General features: G+C 36.7%; 1 protein-coding gene across 22 annotated transcripts in view; it reads right to left on the reverse strand.

The window, feature by feature from the left end:
- The window catches only part of PAM (peptidylglycine alpha-amidating monooxygenase), a 149,443-nt gene that overhangs the window by 50,583 nt on the left and 76,325 nt on the right, over positions 1-22,535 (reverse strand). For 12 of the 22 annotated variants that reach the window (XM_040622035.1, XM_040622034.1, XM_040622033.1 and 9 more), the window contains exons 7-13: positions 18,222-18,270; positions 16,822-16,889; positions 15,675-15,755; positions 15,340-15,416; positions 14,889-14,992; positions 8,217-8,401; positions 6,858-6,926 (exon numbers count right to left, since the gene is read on the reverse strand). In XM_040622035.1, coding sequence (XP_040477969.1) covers positions 6,858-6,926; positions 8,217-8,401; positions 14,889-14,992; positions 15,340-15,416; positions 15,675-15,755; positions 16,822-16,889; positions 18,222-18,270 — 633 coding nt within the window. Of the gene's footprint in view, positions 1-4,333; positions 4,418-6,857; positions 6,927-8,207; positions 8,402-14,888; positions 14,993-15,339; positions 15,417-15,674; positions 15,756-16,821; positions 16,890-18,221; positions 18,271-22,535 lie in introns of all 22 variants that reach the window. The other 10 variants (XM_040622027.1, XM_040622023.1, XM_040622022.1 and 7 more) reach the window with 3 other exon arrangements.

The raw sequence follows: 22,535 nt of genomic DNA on the forward strand, positions 1-22,535 counted from the left end.
GTCTTCTGAGCCCAGGTGCTGGGTGTCCTCTTTAACAGAGCAAGTTTCTTTTTGTCCTTTCCTGGCCTGTCTTCTACATATTATAATATAAGATGCTTGTAAACTAGTCAATATCTATGTACGACAGTGATTTGCACGAAACTGGCCTAAAGAATAATGACTGGCTTCCTTTGGTTTGAAAAAGTAGAAACGTTTTCTGTCTCTTCAATAGCCTTCACTTTCCTCTGGCAATATACCTTCCATGTATGATCAAATTCTCTAAGATTTTCTTTAAAAAACTTACATTTAAGTTATCTGGGAAGGGACAGGTAGAAAGGGATAAATGGGGTTTTATATGAAAAAAATTTTAAAAACCCTCTAATTTCTTACTCACTGTCATATTTCCAGTGATTAGTACTATTCTCATCACAGCAGATACTCCATAAATTAATCTGCAATGAATAATAATATGTTAAAAATGTCACCCTTTGCTTCTGCCATCAACAGAAATAAACATATTTCTTTGATGATTTTAGGCTACAGTGAGTCCGTTTCTTTTTTTTCTCACTCAAACTTTGATTCTTATAAAATGCAGAAAAGTTCTAGTTCTTTAAGTAATTTGGCTGAGGGGGTCTGGATTTGGAAAACATAACTGGTAGCAGCCAATGTGCCAGGAAAAAGAACACAGCGTAGCAGGAGAAAATCTAAAACACTACCAGTTAAACTCCCAATCCGTTAAGTTGTGGGCTTGCGTTAACTACCTCATGACTCAATGGGCATTTTTTCTATTTAGTACGGACCATTCGCTATTCCCTGCCATCAACATGAAAATTTCTTTGGTTTACTTTCCGGAATATGGTGGGATAAGCTGAAAGAGAAACATACGTCGAAAAATTGCCCCATGAGTTTTTTTTTAATAAAATGCTTTAAAATTATTATTTTATATAATAATATTTTTATTATATTATTTTATTATATATTATATTATATTATATTATATTATATTATATTATATTATGCACCATACAGTGCATCCCTGGTTTTTGATGCAAAGTTTGATGATTCATTAGTTGCAAAATAAGTATCTCTACTTTTAGACAGAGTGAAAAGCTTAATTGTGGAGGTATTTTAAAAAATGATCAGAAACATTTTGGTAATCTTCAGAATATGAAGTCCCGTTTCCCACATGTGTCACTAGGACTTTATTACCTAAAACAAACAACTTTTGTTCTTGCTCTGTGATTTCTACGGTACACGGAAGGTAAATAGGATGTTCATCAGCAGGTTAGCCACGGACACAATACGCCAAGTAACCAAGCTAATGAGACTGCAACATGGAACGTAACTGATTAACGAGAGAGGTATGAGGAATGGAAAAATAAAAGCGTTTCTTTTCAGATTTTAGTATTTTGGCTTATAACTCAGTCGTACTTGATTTTCCCTTCTGGTTAGTTGATTTGGTTTATTAACTGCTGACTCATCACTAACCTTGACCCTACTAGCCTTCGTGAAATAAAACATGATCATGGTTCTGCTCCAGGATCGCAAATGAAGTAAACTTTATTATTTTTTTTCTTTTACTCAATTGAAAAATCAAAATGGGCTTCCCCCCTTCTCTTAAGAAAATGAGACAAATATAAAAAAGGAGAAGTTAGCAGATGACGGGTTTTGCAACTACCATGCACACAGGTGTATATCAGAAAGCACAACTGTGTGACAAAGGATCATTCTCATCTGCTTATTCTGCTATTAGAAAACCAATTCAAAACAGCATCTACTCGGCTTCCCAGAGCCTTGGGGGGTATTTAGAACTGTGTTTGATAGATGAGTTCAATATATAAAGACTTGTGAGCTGCCCATAAATCATGACAAACTGATAAATTCTTAGTGAATGGGAATACAAACAAGAATTGTATCCTCTTTCAAACAGCAAAGTGGCATTGCGGTGCTTGGAATTGGCCGAGAAGACGCTACTAAAATCATGTGTATGTTATGAGGGAATGAAGGAAGTGTTCTATTCTGAACAAAGCAAAGAAATATAAATTTTCGTCCTTAAGCCCAGCCTTTGCATCACTCCTCTCACAAGTGGTTTACCAACTGTTACTTTAACAAGCTTTTACAGTAGACCATTGTCTTTTTGACTTGCAACCTTGTTCCCTTGATTCTGCTTATTTGATAAAACATGCCAATGGTAATTCGTTTTTGTTAGCATAAAACCACTGTGAAATTATTCTGTTTCACAGAAGGTGTCTGAAGACCTTTAACTATCTGGGGTCATGGAGTGTTTTCCCTCTACAAATTGTATTTTTGTCATATTCTCCCTACCTTGGGAATATAGTCGCTCATGCTGACCTTTGAGTAGAAAGATTGATTATGTGAGGGCACAAAGCCTACAATGAGAAGAGTATGGAGCAAATTGAATAAAACATGTTAAAGGCCCCTTCTGCAGCAAAAGAAATGCTGCCTAGTGCAAAATGTACAATAACAAAGACAACTGGTATTACAGATTTTGACTTTCAGTTCTGCCATTGTATCTTCCCAATACAACTAACATAAATTTCAATACTGCACCTTTGCTTTGTAGAAAGGAGAGAAACACTCACAATCAGAACTCCTAATAGTAGTTGCATAGATTCTTGCTTGAAGCTGGTAAAACCTCTTGGTTTCAGCCCCTATTCCTTACCCAAACAATGTTGGTAGAAAGCTCAGGTGAACACCACAACAAAAACTTACGGTGTACTATATGTTGGCTAACTGAACATAATGAAAAAAAAAAAAGAAAGCTCAGGTTGTGTCACTGGTATAGCGAACATATACAAAAACGAGAATGCGGGGCGCCTGGGTGGCACAGCAGTTAAGCGTCTGCCTTCGGCTCAGGGCGTGATCCCGGCGTTATGGGATCGAGCCCCACATCAGGCTCCTCCGCTATGAGCCTGCTTCTTCCTCTCCCACTCCCCCTGCTTGTGTTCCCTCTCTCGCTGGCTGTCTCTATCTCTGTCGAATAATTAAATAAAATCTTTAAAAAAAAAAAACAAAAAAAAAAACAACAAGAATGCATAAGAAATAAAGAGAACTTACAAAACACACTTTACTTTCCTAAAAGTGCCAACCATAAGATATAAGTAAAGGATACGCTCACGTGTCTGATCTGGAAAACCTCAATGCCACCGTTCGCATTCTGTAGTCTTCCAGGATTTGTTTCCTCCACTTGGAATCAATGTCTAATTGAGTATTATTGTTTAGCTTATTGTACTTATTACAGACAGAGGTAATCTTCACTTACAATGGTTTCAAAGGATAGTGATGTTTCAGTTCATTGTGAATATCTATTAGTGTTTTTCTCCTTGGAGGCAGACATAATCAACTCAATCACAGATTAGCTCACCTATAGACAAAGAGGCTAGTCTCAAAGCAGTATGGGTAGGAATATACACATATTATGCAGGCGAAAAGAGTCACGCTTGCCAATAAATTTTTATAGCTGGAGGAAATGTTCAAAATATAGTATTTAAAAAACAGGATACAAAACTATGCACATGTGATCTAAATGTTATTAAAATAATGTATATATAATATATATTTCACACTGAGATGTACATATATACCATGTTTCTGGGGATGATGGATGATTTTTATTTGCTGCTTCTGATTTTTCTGTAAATTCCATATCTTTTTAAACGAAGATTATTTAACAAATCAGTCAAATAAGCATTAGGTTTTAAAACGCCCCACAGACTTAATTAAAGGCTCATTAAAATCTGTCTCATTGTTGCATGATCCAGGACAACCTGATAGAAAGTTGTCATATAATGAGGCTCTTCTGGTATATAATTACATCTTTTGAGATAGGTCTGAGATACAGGTGCCTTACACCAAATTTTGTTCTTCAGGAAGCAAATATACACAAGGATACTGCAGGAGGTAAGAGTGTTTGTAAGCACAGGCTGGGCAACACTACGTAGGTTCATGTAACTCAACCATTTCTTTTAAACTCTAGTAAAATCTCCAACCAAGATTAGTATTCAGACAAAAATTAATAGCTATTTTTGTATTTAGAATTAAAAAAAAACCACCAAACTTCTATTCCAACTGAGAAACAGAGTATTAGATAAATAATGTGACACAGCTGCATTTTTGTTTTAGCCTATAGCATATGAATATCTTTCCCTCTGTCTCTTTTACTACCTTAATAAAAGTCATCCCTTCTTTCCAACAGAGCATTTATTACATATCTTGACCTTTATCTTCCTAGATGCTTTCCAATGTATTAAGATAGGAAGTAAAAACAATATTGTTTGTGTTATCCAGGCAGAACTATCTCTACTATTTAGCCACTGATGGGTACAGAACTTGCCTTTGAGTACATGTCCTCTGACGTTTGGGGTCTTTTCCTTCCTGCTCCACAACTGTTCTATTTCCAGTGGGGGTTTGACATCCTCTGTGTGACCAACATAAATGCCGTCTGTTAACTTGTGGCTATCGCAACTGAAATGATTCACAGCTTTTATTTATTGGGGGTTTAAAATATTAAAAGAATCAATACAAGTTGGCGGAGTACTTGAACGTAAGTTGTTTTGGCCAGAACACCAAAATAAGGCACAAGGTTGAGCTGGAGGGCTTACTTCAAAATCAGCAGATGTGGCATAATTTATTTGAATAATTAGAGCCCTCTTATTCACTACCTGGCCAATTTACCTCCCCAGGGAATTAATACTAATACGCATTTTGTGCAAACAAACATCTCTGAGAAGAATGGGACACTCTCTCAGTAAGGAGTAGATCTGCCCTGTATACTGCAAGGAGGTAGAATGATCTCATGAGCGAATCAAACAGACTACGTGTACAAATATGCACCTGGTCTGTTTCTCTGTTCTCTTTAAAATTCTAGGCTGGTGGTGCCCAAAGACCTGCAGAATAATATACGGGCTATACTGGACACTGAAATGGCTTTTGGTTAGTTATCCGTCTTCACATAACCTAGCAGGTGACATTTTGATGGGCCCACTAATTTCAACATGTGATGTCATAGCCGATTTTCTGCAGTACGAAAATTCAGTCAGAAGAATCTGTTTTTTTCTCAAGTTAAATCACTTCACAGCATTTTTATTCATAAGTAGAATAAAACACTAATTCTAAGAAAATAATTTCTTTTGTGTCCACAGAATTCTTCTCTGGAACCAGTAAGGCTTTGGGTCTATTGAAACTTCTTACTCTTATATGCATATATGAACAAACAGGAAAGGGTAAAGGAATGGCAAAATATGAAAGTGTTTTAAAGGATTTGGGTTTTTGGTATATACGACACCTCCTAAATCTTATTTAGAAAGAACAGACTAAACCTCACATTTAAGGTTCTTCTGCTAATGAAACCTCTCGGTTTCTAATCTTTCAGAAGTTTCAGTGCCTCCCTTGATCAACTCAGATAACTTGAAAATGAAAACAGTTCAGCCTCACTTTCCATAGAAACTTACCATTTTATAAGATGCATCTACTAAATGGTGGTCTTATTTTATACTTTTCACATGTTAGTATTTCAAAATGTATTCTAAGAGACCCAAATTATATATATTTCAAAGGCCTATATTTCAAACAGTGTGTTCAATATCAAAATAATTCATTTTAAGTCTGATCAGATTTCAGTACGGTTATAGCAAACACTGTTAATAAGTAGTTTATACTTATGACTTTCTTACAGTTGTATACACAGATTGATAAATTTAGCTATTTTAAATCATACTCAATAGTTTAGTATGAGCCATTTAGTACATAAACTATTTCATATAAAATCATCTCCCTTTTTTTGACTTAACAGAACAGTAAAAACAACTTTGAGCTAAAGTTGTATTCTTTTTCCAGAGGCCACTTTGTTAGAATGAAATGTTATGGAACATACTCTATATAATTTAAAACCTTTTATATTAAAGTTTTCCCTGATGCCTTTCAGAGTGTATGTCTTCCTTTAAAAAGTCTGGATTCTTTAATTTTGTAAATACTCTTAATGCAAGAGTATAGTCTTTGACCTAGACCTAACAGAATACATTTTGAAGAATTCCAATAGTGGTTTACAATACCCAAAGAGTGAGAAATTTCTATCTGTTGCCAACAGAAAAATCCTATCGATTTCCTGTACACTTCATGTTGTCATAAGAAGTGTGCTTGCATTAACATGAAACTAATGTTTTAAAATATATCCTATCTAGGCCAAAAAAGACTTGATAACATACTCCAACGCCTAACACAAGGTATCATCTTTTGAAAACTTGGTAAGAAAACAAGATTGAGAAGAATGGTTTTTCAGTGCCAATACACGCAGGATATGACATACAAGGATCAAGTATTACTACTGCAAAGAAACAGATCAGAGGAGGAATGATGCTTTCTTAACTCATTGGATGGCAACCTAACACAACTACAGATGCCGATGTGGGTAATCCCTCCTGCTTTACTGAAGGCAGAGAAGGATGACTTAAGAGAGGCAAGATGAAGGTTAAGTCTTAGTTCCTTTCAAATATAGTCAATGAACACATCGCCCAAAGCACACAAGACTTTAAATGGTAAAGTCCTTTAGATTTCAAAAGCAGCCCACCGATTGCTTCTAATGACTATATTTGCACTACTTATAAAAGTTACCATATTTAAAAAAACGACAACAAAGACAGAAAAATCTAATGGGTCTAAATTACAACAAGGAATTTTACTTTCAAAGCTAAAGTACAATTGACCATTTTCTCATGAATTATGTATTATATAAAACAGCAATACACAGGGATGGAGGCTGATAAAGAGACCTAAAATATCTCAGTAACTTTAAAATTTGATTGCCTAATTGGAACATGAATACTTTTTTTAGGCCTAGTTATAAAACTATGCATACATACCCTGTTCTAACACTTCTTCTTCTCCTTTTGGCTGCTGTAGTAAAGAAGTCTTGTCTCGGTTCTCTGTTTCTGTAAAGGATCAAAAAAGCTGAGCATAAATTTGCAGGATATATCACATACGTTAAATAGTTTGCTGGAAATATACCATCAACACAAAAATATTTTCAGGACCTTATGTTTCATAAAAACAACAGTATTAAGAACTCATATGGTAAAAATGCTCTATTTCACAAAAAAACTCCAGTGTAACCACCAATTACCAGACTTCTGACTTAATAACTAGATCAACTACCCTTTCAGTAATATATACACGATACAGAATTCTAAAAATGCATTAATAGGGGCACCTGGGTGGCTCAGTCATTAAGCGTCTGCCTTGGGCTCAGGTCATGATCCCAGGGTCCTGGGATCGAGCCCCGCATCGGGCTGCTTGCTCCGCTGGGAGCCTGCTTCTTCCTCTCCCACTCCCCCTGCTTGTGTTCCCTCTCTCGCTGGCTGTCTCTCCGTCAAATAAATAAATAAAATCTTTTTAAAAAATGCATTAATAAAACTGCTTGTATTTTTAAAAATTGAATTTAGTGACATTCTAAGGATAATTTGAAAACATTTTAAGGCACATTCTATCAGTTTATTAGGATCTCAATAAGTGACCTAGTTGCTATGCAAACTTGTTTCATAAAATTTCCAATAGAAAAACATTAAGAAGGTGATCTGGTATTTTAAGATTGGATCTGTAAAACTCACTAAAGTCTCAGCATACTCCATCCAATAAAACAGGGTGTGCGTTTTGCAATTTTAAACTAATGAAACGACAATCAGTATGATCATTTTGCAGATGAAGAGTAAGTTCATCAACAATTCTGAGAATGAGACCAAAAAGGCCAAGATTAGTAATGCCTCATAAATCAAGAACTCTTCTCTGCTTGAGGAGGCCCATTAGAATAGATAATTTAGGGTATGGTTGGAGACGATAACCATTTTCATTGGCAAACTGAAGCACTCTTTAGAACACGGCGCATAAATCCATAAATTGCATAAGTCATTACTGGCTATGGAAAGAATCAAATGGGGAAGCGAGGAAACATGCATTAAATGAAGAAAGAGCTATATTTATTGAACTGGTCCCCAAACCAGTCTGTTTCATCACTAATGGAGATTCTTCATTTTAACTGTTTTGATGGGGGCATGTCAGGAAGGTAGGTCGGTTATAAAAGAGGGAAAGGTGGGAACTGGATTATGTGTAAATGTGACTGATAGAAGGTGGATGATTTTAAAAATTAATTATAGAGTCAAGGGGAGACACACAAGGAAATACAAAATGCAAAATCATATTTCACTTTAAATTAATACCAGTTTGACCTTTGTGATGTCCGTGCATCATAACCATCTCAGACTTCACAGGAATTGGAATATTGGCCTCTGGTGGTATGGTTCTGAACAGATCCGGGGCTACGTTCTGTGTACAGGTCATGAAAGAAACTGCGTGCTTGGCTTCCATGTAATACATAATGTACAGGTTGCACATTTCATCACTAGATGTGCCTCTGCAAGCAAAAAATAAATAAGAGACATCACAAATCAGCCGCTCACATAAAACATTCTTAATGCAAGAAAAATACAATCAGTAAATCCGCCAGCAATGGGTTCAGAGGTGGAAATACTGTGCATTTATTTTATAGCTTTCATTAAAACCCATCACAGTTTTCAGCACCTAAAGCACATTGTCAAAGGCATAGTTCCACTTCATAATGGAGTATCCATTTGCAGTCACTCCACTGATACCACCAAATACCACAGATGGAAATGGCATTTAAGTAGCAGTGACATACTGTCTCTCCTCTTCCAAGTCCTTTCATGCTTTAGTCCTCCTTCCATTTGCTAAAACTAGCAGGTTGGGCAAAGTACCTTCCTCGTGGAAAAATCTTAATTATTTACTTAATAATGGTAAAATTCAGAACACTTCAACAGAAATATCATATATTATTTACAAGTCTTTAAAAACGGCTTTTTCCATTTAACCCCGAGAGTCTAGGATCTTGCTTTTGATAACTGCCTCCAGCCTCACGGTCAGATGAACCGAGAATCATGCATTGATACTAAGACATCATCAGTGTGCCCCTGACATCTGACTTGACACCCCGGCTTCTACAGCAGGAAAGTAAAGAGAGCTTCGGGAATGATACAAAAGGACATCAGTCCTCACCTCCTCTAAAGGCTCAGACCTCAGTGGGGTAGTGCTGCACAGCTGACAGACTCAATTGCTAAAAAAGATTTTAAAACAGTGGGATAGACATTTCTAAGATACAAGTTCCAAATAATACAAGGCAATGCCTCATAGTTTAACACGTTTTGTTCTTTCTCAGTTCACATGGGCTATCACGTATTTCATCCTCTCACTATCATTAGGAGGGAATTATTTTGGTACACCTCCACAAGACTTTCATTTCCAAGGGAGTTTGCGCAAATGAATGTTTCCTTTTTGGTGTTCTGACAATTTTTAGCAAGCCTCTGCTAATAAAAAACAAGCCATGAAGTGGACTATTTGCTGTACAAAAATACGTCAATGTTGATTTTTCCAGCAATGTCATGTGGCACTCACTTCCTCTCCATAGCAACGGTAATGACGTCAGCAAGGGAAGGAAAAAAAAAAATTTTCCGAACAGGGATGTGGTTTCTGTAAGCTCTGAAAATGTAGAGCCCCTGAGAGACCACAGCAATGAATCCCTGCCGTGGGAAGCTCTGTTCACGCTTTAAAAGTCATTTGGCTTCTCACTCCTGAATCTGATACCTGTCAGTGTAATTGCCTCTCCTGTGAAATGCAAGCAAATAGTGAGGTGCGGTCCCAAACAAACACCTGATCACTACGCCCGTCTTCATGTGTCAAAACACCATTTCTAAGAATCACATGTTAACATCATTGGAGTTGGTCAGAAAACTGTGTGCTATAAAAGGAATGGCAGGTGCCAGAGCCTCTCACCATAGTGTCCACGCTTCCCCCTTCAAAATGAAGAAAAATGTGTAGATCGAGAGAGAGAGATGAGGGAAAAGGAACAGAAGATATAGCTTTAGCTTAGAAGACCTTGAATCATTGTGCAGAGAGGGAAAGCAAAATAATCGTGCAAACTTTTCCAATCAGTGAAAGTAAAAAAAAAAAAAAAAATCAGTAAATTTATATAGTAATCAATGAAACTTGCAACCAATCTGTGGACAGATCCTTCCACATTTTACCTGTTTGGGAACCGCATGCCTGTGTTCATCTCTAAACATGTGACTTTGTGAGAGAGTATAATCAGCTCACAGATATTCATTTAAGGTACTGATTCTATGATACAAAAATGAGCTGATCAAATAACTTTAGAATCTTTGCCATTACAAAGAAAAATTCATTAAAGAGATGAAGGAAAAGAAAAGAGTCAGATTTTATGCCTTTCCATTTATAACTGAACTTGGAGTTAGGGTAACTCTGAGTTCCGATCTGACAGAGAAACTATCACATCTTAAATGTGTCAGGACTCAAATCTCCCTTAGTATCAGCAAACCAGTTTGCCTAATTTATTGCATATCCATCTTTCCTTCAATCAAAAAAAAAAATCTGACTTTAAATTAAACTGCTTTCTGTATTCCTAAGGGAGAATTTTGACACATCTACCCTTATTTTCCATAGAGGACAACACATGCAATTCAACTCTGTCAATCTAATGATCATTAATATGAGAAAGTATGGAGGGAGGCTGTGTTCACACGTCTGCCCTGGCTCCACTGCATGGCCCTTTCAGCATTTCCTAACGCCAGTGTGATTCCCTAAATGATGCCTGCTGCATCGCTTATATTCCAAAATTACAGTGGTGCATTTCTTTCATCTTCATGCAAAATAAAGTGCTTATGTGATAACTACTTTTTTAGACCAGCTGGCTCTGAATCTGACAAACTGTGATGAGCTTGAAAATAGTTAAGCCCTCAATAAGTATTTGTGGAAGGAAGGAGGAATGGATAATCTATCTTAATAAATGTTTACAACTTGCTATGGCATAACCTGTTACCCCTGAATAGATCATGGTGCTGAGTCAGCTCGATTTTACGAACTCGGTCTACGGCACTCCAGAAAAATGTTTATATCTATCTCTTTATCTATCTACTTATCATCTATCTATGTTCTATGAAGGTTTCAATAAAATATATGATTTCATATTATAAAGATCTGTAATAGAGATTTAAGAAAGTACCAAATGTCCTGAAATATGCCGTTTAAAAAACCCAAATCTCGTCATACACTGTGACTGTGTTTCAGACAGTGATACTCCGTCCACTTCGATGATTCCCTCATCCCTCAGCCCCTCAAACCCAACAGATGCTGGCCTTAAAAACACAAAACAAAACAAAAACTAATGGTGGGAAATACTAATTTTGGAAAGAAGTATGAACACTTTGAAGAAGTTATTTTTCAAAACTTTGAGTCGTTTCTTCAGAGGATTCATGGTGCTTTTAAACTTATACATTAAGGAGTTTCTGACCATATAACTTTATCTTTGCATATAATATAGTTTAAAATGTTGGTTAAAGTGCTGTGTTTGGTATCTATGAATATTCATTAGACAAACTCATATGTACATGATAGAACTGGTTCCAAAGGAAAAATATGACGCAACAAAATTGACCAAATAGGTAAATATTATCTACCAACTCTCAAGTGTTAATTTAAAATGTTTGCAAATTAGCTGACTTAATTAGCTTAATTGGCTGACTTCATAAAATTCTTTTTTGTTTGTTTGTTTAAACTTGACTGAACATTTGAAATGACTTTAGAGACGTGTTATATTGAATATAAAATATGTAATGCAGTCAGGCACGCGAGCTTCTGCACTGATAGTACTATGCTGTCGGTACATACGTTGGTGCAACTTTGTCTAAGACATATTGTTCATATTTACCAATTTTAAGGAAGTTTAATATACCTAGATAAAAATACTACCATTTGGTAAATTTCTTAGTATGTCTTGTCTTAACTAACGGTTGTATTTTGGGACGCGTCCCTGCTAGGAAAAAATCAGTCCCTATTTTTAAAAGGGCTTTTTATTAGCTAACTGCGAGTGTTCCACCCGGCAAAATTTTCTCCAGTCCTAAGATTTTTAGCTCAATATAGAGTTAAGCTTGGATTGGGTGGGAGAATTACTCAGCTGAACGTCTTCTTGGTAGGCCACTGATAGAATTTTCCCGCAAAACCTAGTTTCCAGGTGGTTGCAGAATAAGAAAGGTAACAGCTAGACGCTGGTAGTTCTTCGGGTGCACCGAGGGGCATCTGCTGGCCCCACACGACCTGTGGTAAGCGGCCTTGTATCTGAGCAGTCTTCATGCTCACGGTTCAAACCTGAGCCCAGGGGGACTACATGATCTTGTCCATTCATGTGGGGAGTTAGGCAGGAAGGGAGAACAGGGAAAGATTTACAGAGTATCATTTAACAGACTCATAAAATACTAGTTTTCTTTTACTGGTTACATTCTCCACCGTAATTCTATAGTTCCCTGTGGAAGTGCTATCCTGTATTTTATAAAACAGATGCACTGATGCTATTACCTTTCTAAAACTAAAATGCATATTAAGTGATGCAGGAATACTATGCATTATTATGAGAATTTTTATTCATATTTAAATTTTATTCAAACCTGTCTTATTAGTTTATCATTCCACTGGGGGGAAATGCTACCTTAGTATAAATTAAATATTCAGAATATGGACCCATACAATAACTTAGCTTTCTGGAATTTCTTTCTATTTCATTTGTATTTCAAAATGGCATTCCCTTTAGCCCACATGAGATTTACAAAAAGATAGATTGGTACAGTTGTTTTAAGGTACTGTTTTAAAGCAAAATGCACATTTGTTAAAAGACTGAATTATTCCGTACTCCTGAAACTGAAAGAGGCTTCCAGGGGCGCCTGGGTAGCGCAGTCGTTAAGCGTCTGCCTTTGGCTCAGAGCGTGATCCCGGCGTTATGGGATCGAGCCCCACATCAGGCTCCTCCGCTATGAGCCTGCTTCTTCCTCTCCCACTCCCCTGCTGTGTTCCCTCTCTCACTGGCTGTCTCTCTGTCACATAGATAAATAAAATCTTAAAAGAAAAAAAAAAAGAAAGAGGCTTCCAGACATTAGTTTGACCTCTCATAGTGGCATTGTAACAACTCACTAATTTCTATGTTTGATACTGCCTCACAGAGGATACTTAAAGGATACAATCTGGCCAAAGTTACAAGCCCTTCTAAATTGTTAAGGGACTTTTAAGCAAAAAATTCTACTTATTCCACACTTGAACTTGTACACTAATACACAGAATGTGTTGAAAAGGATTTTTTCCTACTCTGTTTACCTATTTCAAAAGCTAATAAAATAACCAATGGCACTTGAGTAAAGTTTTGGAAGGTCTATACTAACATAGAATGGAGAACAGCTGATCAACAACCTGTGACTCATATATTTAAAGGCTGGTAAGGGGGCACCTGACTGGCTCAGTCAGTGGAGCAGGCAAGTCTTGATCTTGGGGTTGTGGGTTTGAGCCCCATGTTAGGTGCAGAGATCACTTTAAAATCTTTAAAATAATAATAATAATGATGATGGCTGGTAAGAAGAGAATGTCTGACTTCTTCAAATCTAATTCTGTCTACATTGGTCAAGCTTTTTTTTTTTTTTTTTAACATTTTATTTATTTATTTGACAGAGAGACGGCCAGCGAGAGAGGGAACATATGCAGGGGGGTGGGAGAGGAAGAAGCAGGCTCCCAGCAAAGGAGCCTGACGTGGGGCTCGATCCTAGAATGCCAGGATCACGCCCCGAGCCGAAGGCAGACGCTTAACAACTGCGCCACCCAGCCGCCCCTGGTCAAGCTTTTTCTTATAGTTACCATTCATGCAACGTCATAATTTTATTGTTTTCCTCAAATCCCTTTCCCGAACTTACAAAATTTATCCAAAAGCAAAACTCTTGGAAGCTTCTCATTTAATATAACTTGATAATTTTTTTCTGTTTGTGCTATCTTTAGCCTTAAAACTGATGTTTATTAATACAACAACCCTTTAGAGTGACAGAAAAAAAAAATCCTATTCCACTGTCTCAAATGCCTTTTTTTCTTTTACCTGCTTCAGTATCTTTTCCCTTTCCCCTGACAACCAACAGCTAGTGTTGTCATCATAAGAATCATCCTTAGTATATCTAATGCCTATTTTCGGATGTCTACTTTCTGCAACTTCTCTTTGATCAAAGATAAATGGTTTAAAACTCCAGCTTCCAGGTGGCATGAGTAAATATTTTATAACCTAGTTTAACATGGAAAAAAGCCTCCTTGGTTCTTTTCCGACAAAAAAACAAAACAAAAGAAACACGGTAAAAGACTTTATCTTTCATTTTTAATTTACGCAAACCTTTTTTGAAAGAGTTCATAGTGCCCTGAAAATTTTACTTAGGGTTATAAAATACACTATTTCACGGAGGCTCAATATTTTGAAAATTATTTAAAGTCCAATGTTCTCTTTTGGAAAAGTGCTGAATATTATTCCCATTTGGTAGACTAAACAACTGGAAAACAATGAATACACAGAAGATTTAACAGACAGAAAAAAAAAATCACAGTTCTGAATAATTAATGGACACCACCAAATGTGGAAGCTATATATTTGCCTAAATTTGAACACAGGGCAAAAGGACACTTGAGAAAAAAAATTTCATGAACAATTATATCCTTCTTTATTAAATGAGCCTGAGGAAGTAATACAATACCCACTCTTGTGGCATCTATAATATATAGAGGTGTGACACTGAAGGTTTCGAATAAACAGGAGGAAAGGAAGCATAAAAAAAGAAGCACATGTTCTGGAGTTTATCCTAATCACTCAGTTCTAAAATGAGAAAATGCGATATACAGTTTGTTATAATTGTTCGTGACAGTAAAAAAATGTGCAACTCATTCACGAAGATAACTATCACCTATAATCACGCTTTGACCCAATAAAGTTTTTTTAAATAGTGGAATGTGCAAAACCATACCCAATGTGTGTGGCTTCTGTCCTCCCTTCACCAGTGAACACACATCTTGCTGCCAATATGTCACCAAAACTAACATCTACCGGGTGTTCCACAGGGTAGAAAGCCTACCAAGAAGAGAAACACAATGATTCATTAAAATCACCAATAACACTCAGAACCACATGCTACTAGAGACATTATTAAAATGTGAGGCTTGGCACACTCTGGGTAGAGAGGATGAAGACACAAACACAGAGACACATGACTCACCACCATGTTTACGGATGTTAAGAGAAACCATCAAGTTGGAAGTTGTAAAAAAGGAGGTTATACACAGCTTAAATAAAGAATAAAGGTAATTTTGAGATTTTAGGGTCCTAGAGAAATTCACAAGGATTCTATGAGGGTTTCTAAGATTACTATCTGTTGATTGATATTTTTTTGTCTCAAAATTAAACCAGTTTCTACACACCTGTGGCAGCTGGGGGCTCTGGCGTCCAATCAGTGTCCACTGTCCATTTCTTACTCTGTATCCACTGACTACCTTACCTGTAATGAACATAAATTATAATCATATAATATCTTAAAGTATTAGAAAAATAAAAGGCATTTTTAGCTTTCCTTTTTCAAAATAAAATTTGATATTTTAATGAAAACGGTATGATGAAAAACCCGATTTCAAGGTATTATGCAAAATCTTTCACTGAAACAGACTTAAGGTCTAATATAATTTACATTTTACATTTATAGCGTTAGCAAATGCCAATGTAAATATTTATAATTTAACCTGTAGTTTAAAGTTCTTACCTAAATGGTGAGTGTGAACTCTATAGGCAAAGACATGCATTGGATACTTTTTGTAATGGCATGAAATGTCAGAATTCACCACTGTTAGAAATGAAAACACAGAAAAAAAGGTCACTATCCAACTGGAAAATAACATTATTCTTGTCTAAAAGTATGTATAGGTTATTCATAAGATGTTAGGCATGGGTGTTTTCCTATAAAGTAAACACACACTCTGGTATTCAGCAGGCGGTAAGTGCTTATTATGTGCTGACCAATTTACTAAAATGAGTTAATAACCTCTTGCCCTCACATTTAATTTCTTTCATAAACAAAGTGACTAGCGCCAAAACAAGATACCCTGTCAATGAAAACACAGGCGTAATTTGCTACTTTTATCATGAAAATGTATGCAGTAGAAAAAGCTTAACAACTGGCTGCAAACACCTAAGATAACTACACTGACGATTCCTGCTGNGAAGGAACCACTTCAGTTTACTTCTCTTTCCTTTCACTCTAAAACACTGTAGCTATTCAATAAATATGTCTTTGATAATAGGTGAACAGTAACAATGAGACCATACTTGTCAATCATTTTACAAGATTCCCAGTAAAAACAAAGGAGTAATATTTAACATAGCATTTTCATCAGATGATCAGATACATTGGTAAATAATCTTACACTTATTCCAATAGCTTTTTGTAAGTTTAGGAGAATCAGCTATTATTGCCCCCATTTTACAAATAGGGAATTAAGCTCAGTACATCTAATGTCAAAGACTGAGTTAGTCTTGGATCTGCTAGCCTCTGCATTTTGAACCTGATAATCCGGGCAGTGGTTTATGTCACCATACGTGATGAGGATGGTCTTTGGTATCTAGAGGATGGATGGCAGATTTGTAAAACAGCCAAAATTTATTCTTTCATTTACATAACCTACTACCTACCCATGGGCCTTAACCCTTAGCATCTCAATAAAAGAATGGATGATAATAAACTACTGGAATAATAGAGAATAATAGAGAAATCTACTTAAAATCTAAGGATAATAAAAATTGGTTTAATTTTCAGGGATATAGATCATTTCAAAATTTTATTAAAAAAATACTGTAAAGCCATTCCTATAGATCAAGTAATGAGATAATGGTAAATACTAAAAGAGAATTACCTTTCTCTCCCGGTGGAATAACAGTGTCAACAGACATCATCAGGTACATGCCAGCAATTAAAGGCTGTCTGCAGGAAACAGTAACATTTATATCAACTACCTGAAACATCACAACTATGGCCTTAGAAAAATAAGAGATATTTCAATACACTGATCTATAAAATATGATTCATGTGAAAATGAAAACAACATGGAAAAAGAGGTAGAATACATGTTTTTTCTTAAAATAACTTATTTTTTTGGGCAAATAGCTAAAAACACTTTTTATGGCATGGTGCACGTGGAAGGTGGTCTCTAAATGCTCCTGTGATGGTTAATCGTCTTTGTCAACATGGCTAGGGATAGAGCCCAGTAGTTTGGTCAAACACCGGCCTAGATGTTGCTGTGAGGGCACTTTTTAGATGGGACCAACTTAAATTATTGACTTTGAGTAAAGCAGATTACCATTCACAGTGTGGGTGGGTCTCTGAAGAGAAAAGACTGAGGTCCCCAGGAAGAGGAAGGAATTCTGCCTCCAGACTGCATTGGACTCAAGACTGCACACTGACTCCTGCCAGCATTTCCAGCCTGCCTTGCAGATAGCAGACTTGCCAGCCCCCACAACTGTGTATATAAGCCAATTCCTTGAAGTAAATCTCTCTCTCTTTCTCTCTCTCTCTGTACGTGTGTGTGTGTGTGTGTGTGTGTGTGTACGTTCTATTGGTTCAGTTTCTCTGGAGAATTCTGGCTAATACAGCTCTCAATAATTCCTAGCTCTGACATTCATGCCCTTGTCTAAACCTCTTCCCTTGAGCACGGGCTGGGCATAGTAACTGGACCTAGGGACTGGTTATTTCTAACAAACAGAATAAGGTAAAAGCAATTTCACTCTGTTTCCCCCATAGGAGTCACAGTATGAAGATCTGTGGCAACTCTTTTATTCACCTATCAGATTTCTATATTATTCATTAAGTTCTGACATCAGGCTACAACGAGGCTGTGGTTTCCATCTTGCATGCCTGTCTCTTGCTTTCTCTTGCTGGCTGTGAGGGTAGCCAGTTGCCATATTGTGAGCTCCCCTGTGTAGAGTCCACAAGACAAGACATGAGGGAGTCCTCCAGCCAACAGCCAACAAGGAACTGAATCCTGTCCATAGCCATGTGAGTGACCTTGGAAGTGGCTCCACCCCAGCGGAGCCCCCAGATGGCTGGAACCCTGGCTGAGCCTCTGACTGCAGCCTTTGTGTGAGACCAGCCACCGCCCCCAGCTAAGCTTGTGCCCAGAATATTTGTTGTTTTAAGCCACTAAGTTTAGCATAATTTGTTATATAGCAATAGACAATGACTATGGTGGATTTCCCCCATGTAAGTTCTCAAAGATCTTTAAGCCATCATTTAGTCAGGGTAACTGGAAATACTTACGGCAGGCGTGTGAGGTGTAAGGACACGCCGGAACAGTCTTTGTGATTATCTGAAAACACACAGAGACAAAATACATATCTTAAATACAAAAATGTGAAAAGCGGATTTCGCACTACTAAGTTTTAAATGATTATAACTCAATACTAAAAAAAAACAAGCCAAAACTATGTTTTTGTTTGTACAGTGCTTTATAGCTTACAGAGTATTTTCATATTCATGAATATACGTCATCTCCAATGCATCACGACATCAACAACAAAACTATCATTTCAAGCAGTCTGTGGTTTTTTTCTTGACTCATCAAACTGATGCGTTCTCTGCTTTCCGGAAGCCATACTAGATACGAGTCACAGCTCACAGAAGAAAGTTGTTGCTACTCTCCGTGAATGATCTATCTTGTTGAAACACCCAGAAAAGCTGACTAACGGAATAGTTTGTTCTATGCTGGCTCCAAACAAGTAGCTTCTCTACTTTTCAAAAACGGTAGTCCATAATTTAAGCTTTCTAGATCTGTCCATGGTTAGCATCTGTAATGTCTTTGATATGTATACAGGAATCAGCTTGTTTGGTTTCTAAGCCTTGCCCATTCCCACCTTCTAAATAGAAACCTGATGGTAATTTTCACCCCAACTTCAGTGGAAAGCCTCTGAGTATCTCTTTATTTTTGCCAAGGACACTTCAAAGACCTCTTTCAAATCCTCTCCCTTATTCCTTTGCCTTCCCCAAGTAGAAAGACGGTAAAAATTTAAATTACCCATCCAAATTTTTATCTCTGTTGAACTTGCTGATTTGTCACCACGGAGACCATGAATAGTAACTCCTACTTACTCATTCCTTCTATTTCTGTATATGCTAAATTCTTTCCACTTCGCACTTTATTCTAAGTATTTATAAAACATTATATCTCAATTTCGAGAGTTAATTTTAATATAACTGGTGTGTGTGTGTGCAAGATTAACAGATTTATACTTGAAATTAAAAAGTGAAGTGTGATAATAAGTAACAGCAGATGGAATAGTTTTAAGGAAATTTCCTTCTTTCAGCTGCAATTCTTATGAGAAAAACAAAGGTAGCTTCATACAGTAATTTATAATAACAGGAAACCTAACTAACAAGATACATATTTTGATTTACCGGAAATAAAATTTAGAAAGTATAACAACTCATATTTAATACTTTGGCAATAAAAGATTAAGGAAATTTCTCAATTTAGTATTAAGCTTCATTTTAACAATGATAGTACAGAAATAAGTGCAATGAGGGGCGCCTGGGTGGCACAGCGGTTAAGCGTCTGCCTTCGGCTCAGGGCGTGATCCCGGCGTTCTGGGATCGAGTCCCACATCAGGCTCCTCCACTATGAGCCTGCTTCTTCCTCTCCCACTCCCCCTGCTTGTGTTCCCTCTCTCGCTGGCTGTCTCTATCTCTGTCAAATAAATAAATAAAAAATCTTTAAAAAAAAAAAAAAGAAATAAGTGCAATGATAAACATTTTATATTTAATCTGGTTGTTTTTGTCATTTTACAAAGAGATCTCTATTCAGCCTCCTAAATCAAATTCCAGTGTAGTGCTATTTTCATAATAATTTCAAGTGAGTTGGGGCGCCTGAGTGGCACAGACGCTTAAGCATCTGACTCTTGGTTTTGGCTCAGTTCGTGATCTCAGGGTTGTCATCTCAGGATCATGATCTCAGAGTCGTGAGATCGAGCCCCACCTCTGACTCCACACTCAATGCTGGGCAGTCGGCGTGAACGTGCAGTCTGCTTGAGATTCTCTCTCCCTCTGCCCCCTCCCACTTGTGCGTGCAACTCTCTCTCTCTCTCTCAAAAAAAATAATCTTTAAAAAAATAAAATAAAATCTCAAGGGAGTTTCAAAGAGATGAGGAGAAAATAATAATAACAACAACAACACAACACAGGTTTATCTTAAGTTTGTCTATGCTTTTAAATACAGAAAGGATAATTATTATTTTTTAATTTATTAAACAATTATTTTTTTAAGGATTTTACTTATTTATTTGTCAGACAGAGAGAGCACAAGCAGGGGCGTGGCAGGCAGAGGGAGAAACAGGCTCTCTCTCTTGGGAGCCCCACTTGGGACTCGATCCCAGGACCCTGGGATCATGACCTGAGCTTAAGGCAGAGGCTTAACCGACTGGGCCACCCAGGTGTCCCAAAAAAATTATATTTAAGAATGAGGTTTCCTAAATGTACTGCATGAGATTTAGTAAATATAGCTAGTCTGTACTACGTTAGAAATGATTAGCCAATGAATTATGTACACTGATGAAAAGAGAATGGTTGAAGTATACCATTCATTCATGCCAAATGAATTCTAAACTCCAGAGAGTTACTTATTTAGCTTAGCCGGCTTTAGGAAACATTTCTCATGTGTATAAAAAAAAATCATATCTATCTTATAAAGTTATTTTGAGAAATGGTAATCATCCATTCATTCAGTTCATATTTATTGAGCAATTTTTCTATTGAGACACTATTTTATACACTGGGGATATAGTGAAAAATAATATATTCAAGTCTCTTGTTTTCATGGTAGGAGAAATGAGGTAGGAGACATATGGAAAAACAAAACACTGAATATATAAACGAGATAATGTCACCCAGTAAACTCAGCAGGATAACGTGATAGTGGGTAGCCATTTTATCTAATGTGGTCCCATAAGGATGCAGTGGCCATGAGGCTCGAGATTTTGTACACCATGCAGAGTGTGTTAAGAGCTTGGGTTTTATTCTGTCTGAAAGAAACCACTGGAAGATATTAAGCAAAGTGACAGGATTATATAAAGTGTCACCTAGTACATTACTTGGCACTTACAGATTACTAATTACAGAATGTTAGGCCTTGTAATCTTTTATTTTAATTCACAATAAATCAGGAGAGAGTTTTTCCCCGACATACAATGTCCGTCTAAGCAAAAGGGCCAATGTGCAACGAGAATTGCTTCTCGGTTTTACATTACATCTTTGCATTGAAAGAACAAAGTGAACTACAGTCTGATATCCAACTTGGCTAATATTCTTAACCAGGACCTTAAAAAAATTAAATGGGAACAGTAAATAAATAAATTAACACATTTCAGGAACTATTAAAGAAATTTATCATAAAAGATGAAATGTCACCAAATTTAAGAGTAGCAGGAATGTTACTAATAGTCACATACCAGCTATTGCCACAGTGACAGTGCATCTTCCTATCAGATAATATCGTTCTTGATTAGAATTGTCTCAATTGAGGGGCTTTCTACTCAGGCTAAAACTAAAAAATAGGTCAGAAACTTATGTATGTTAGTATATAGGTCAAATTTTGATTTGAAGACTTTTTTTTTTAATAACCACACTTAGCAAAGTTTTCTCCAAATTAAATAATAGCCATTGCTATGCAATTGTATATCTGTTTCACTCTAGAGTTTTTTTTTTTTAAAGAGAAGCATGATGTGTTGTTTTTTTTGTTTTTTTGTTTTTTTTAAGATTTTATTTATTTATTCGACAGAGATAGAGACAGCCAGAGAGAGAGGGAACACAAGCAGGGGGAGTGGGAGAGGAAGAAGCAGGCTCATAGCAGAAGAGCCTGATGTGGGGCTCGATCCCATCACACCGGGATCACACCCTGAGCCGACGGCAGATGCTTAACCGCTGTGCCACCCAGGCGCCCCTTCACTCTAGAGTTTTAAAAGTGAGGCAGTCTCACCACTCACTCCACGGTAAAGACATAGTACAGGTTTTCTTTTGATCCCATGTTTATCAACTACGTGCCATATCCTGGAAAAAAGTCAAGGCTACCGCACAATAATAGCAAAAGTGCTAAAACCTCATTATGAGTTTTTACGAGATGATCAACACATTCTGGAAGAAAATATACTGCACTTCTGACTTATGCATTATAATGACTTTCTAGGAAAGACTGAATTTTAGAGACTCTAAGTTTTTTTCTTATATAATGTAAATCTTATATGGCTGTAGAGGGCTGGCGAATATACATACAAGAATCCAAAGTAAAAGTCATGCCTGTTTTGTAAAAAGCTCAAGAAATAAAAATATAAAGAATAGAAATTAGTTACGAGATCACTTAAAAACAACACTAGATAGAATATTTGCATCACTGCTGAAGGAATTTGTTTACATCAAAGTTATCTGGTCGATTTGACCCTCTGAACCAGCAAGAAACGAGGCATTTCTAAAAACTATGTTGTGTGCATGCGTGGGTATCTGTGTAAGCATGTAGATTTTATGCTTTAAACTATGGATAACACTTCAGATTGCCATCATTATTTAATCACGGGATAATTCTGCGTGACT

The sequence above is a fragment of the Ursus maritimus genome, unplaced genomic scaffold, assembly GCF_017311325.1.
Source record: "Ursus maritimus isolate PB19 unplaced genomic scaffold, ASM1731132v1 scaffold_5, whole genome shotgun sequence".
NCBI classification, from domain to species: domain Eukaryota; kingdom Metazoa; phylum Chordata; class Mammalia; order Carnivora; family Ursidae; genus Ursus; species Ursus maritimus.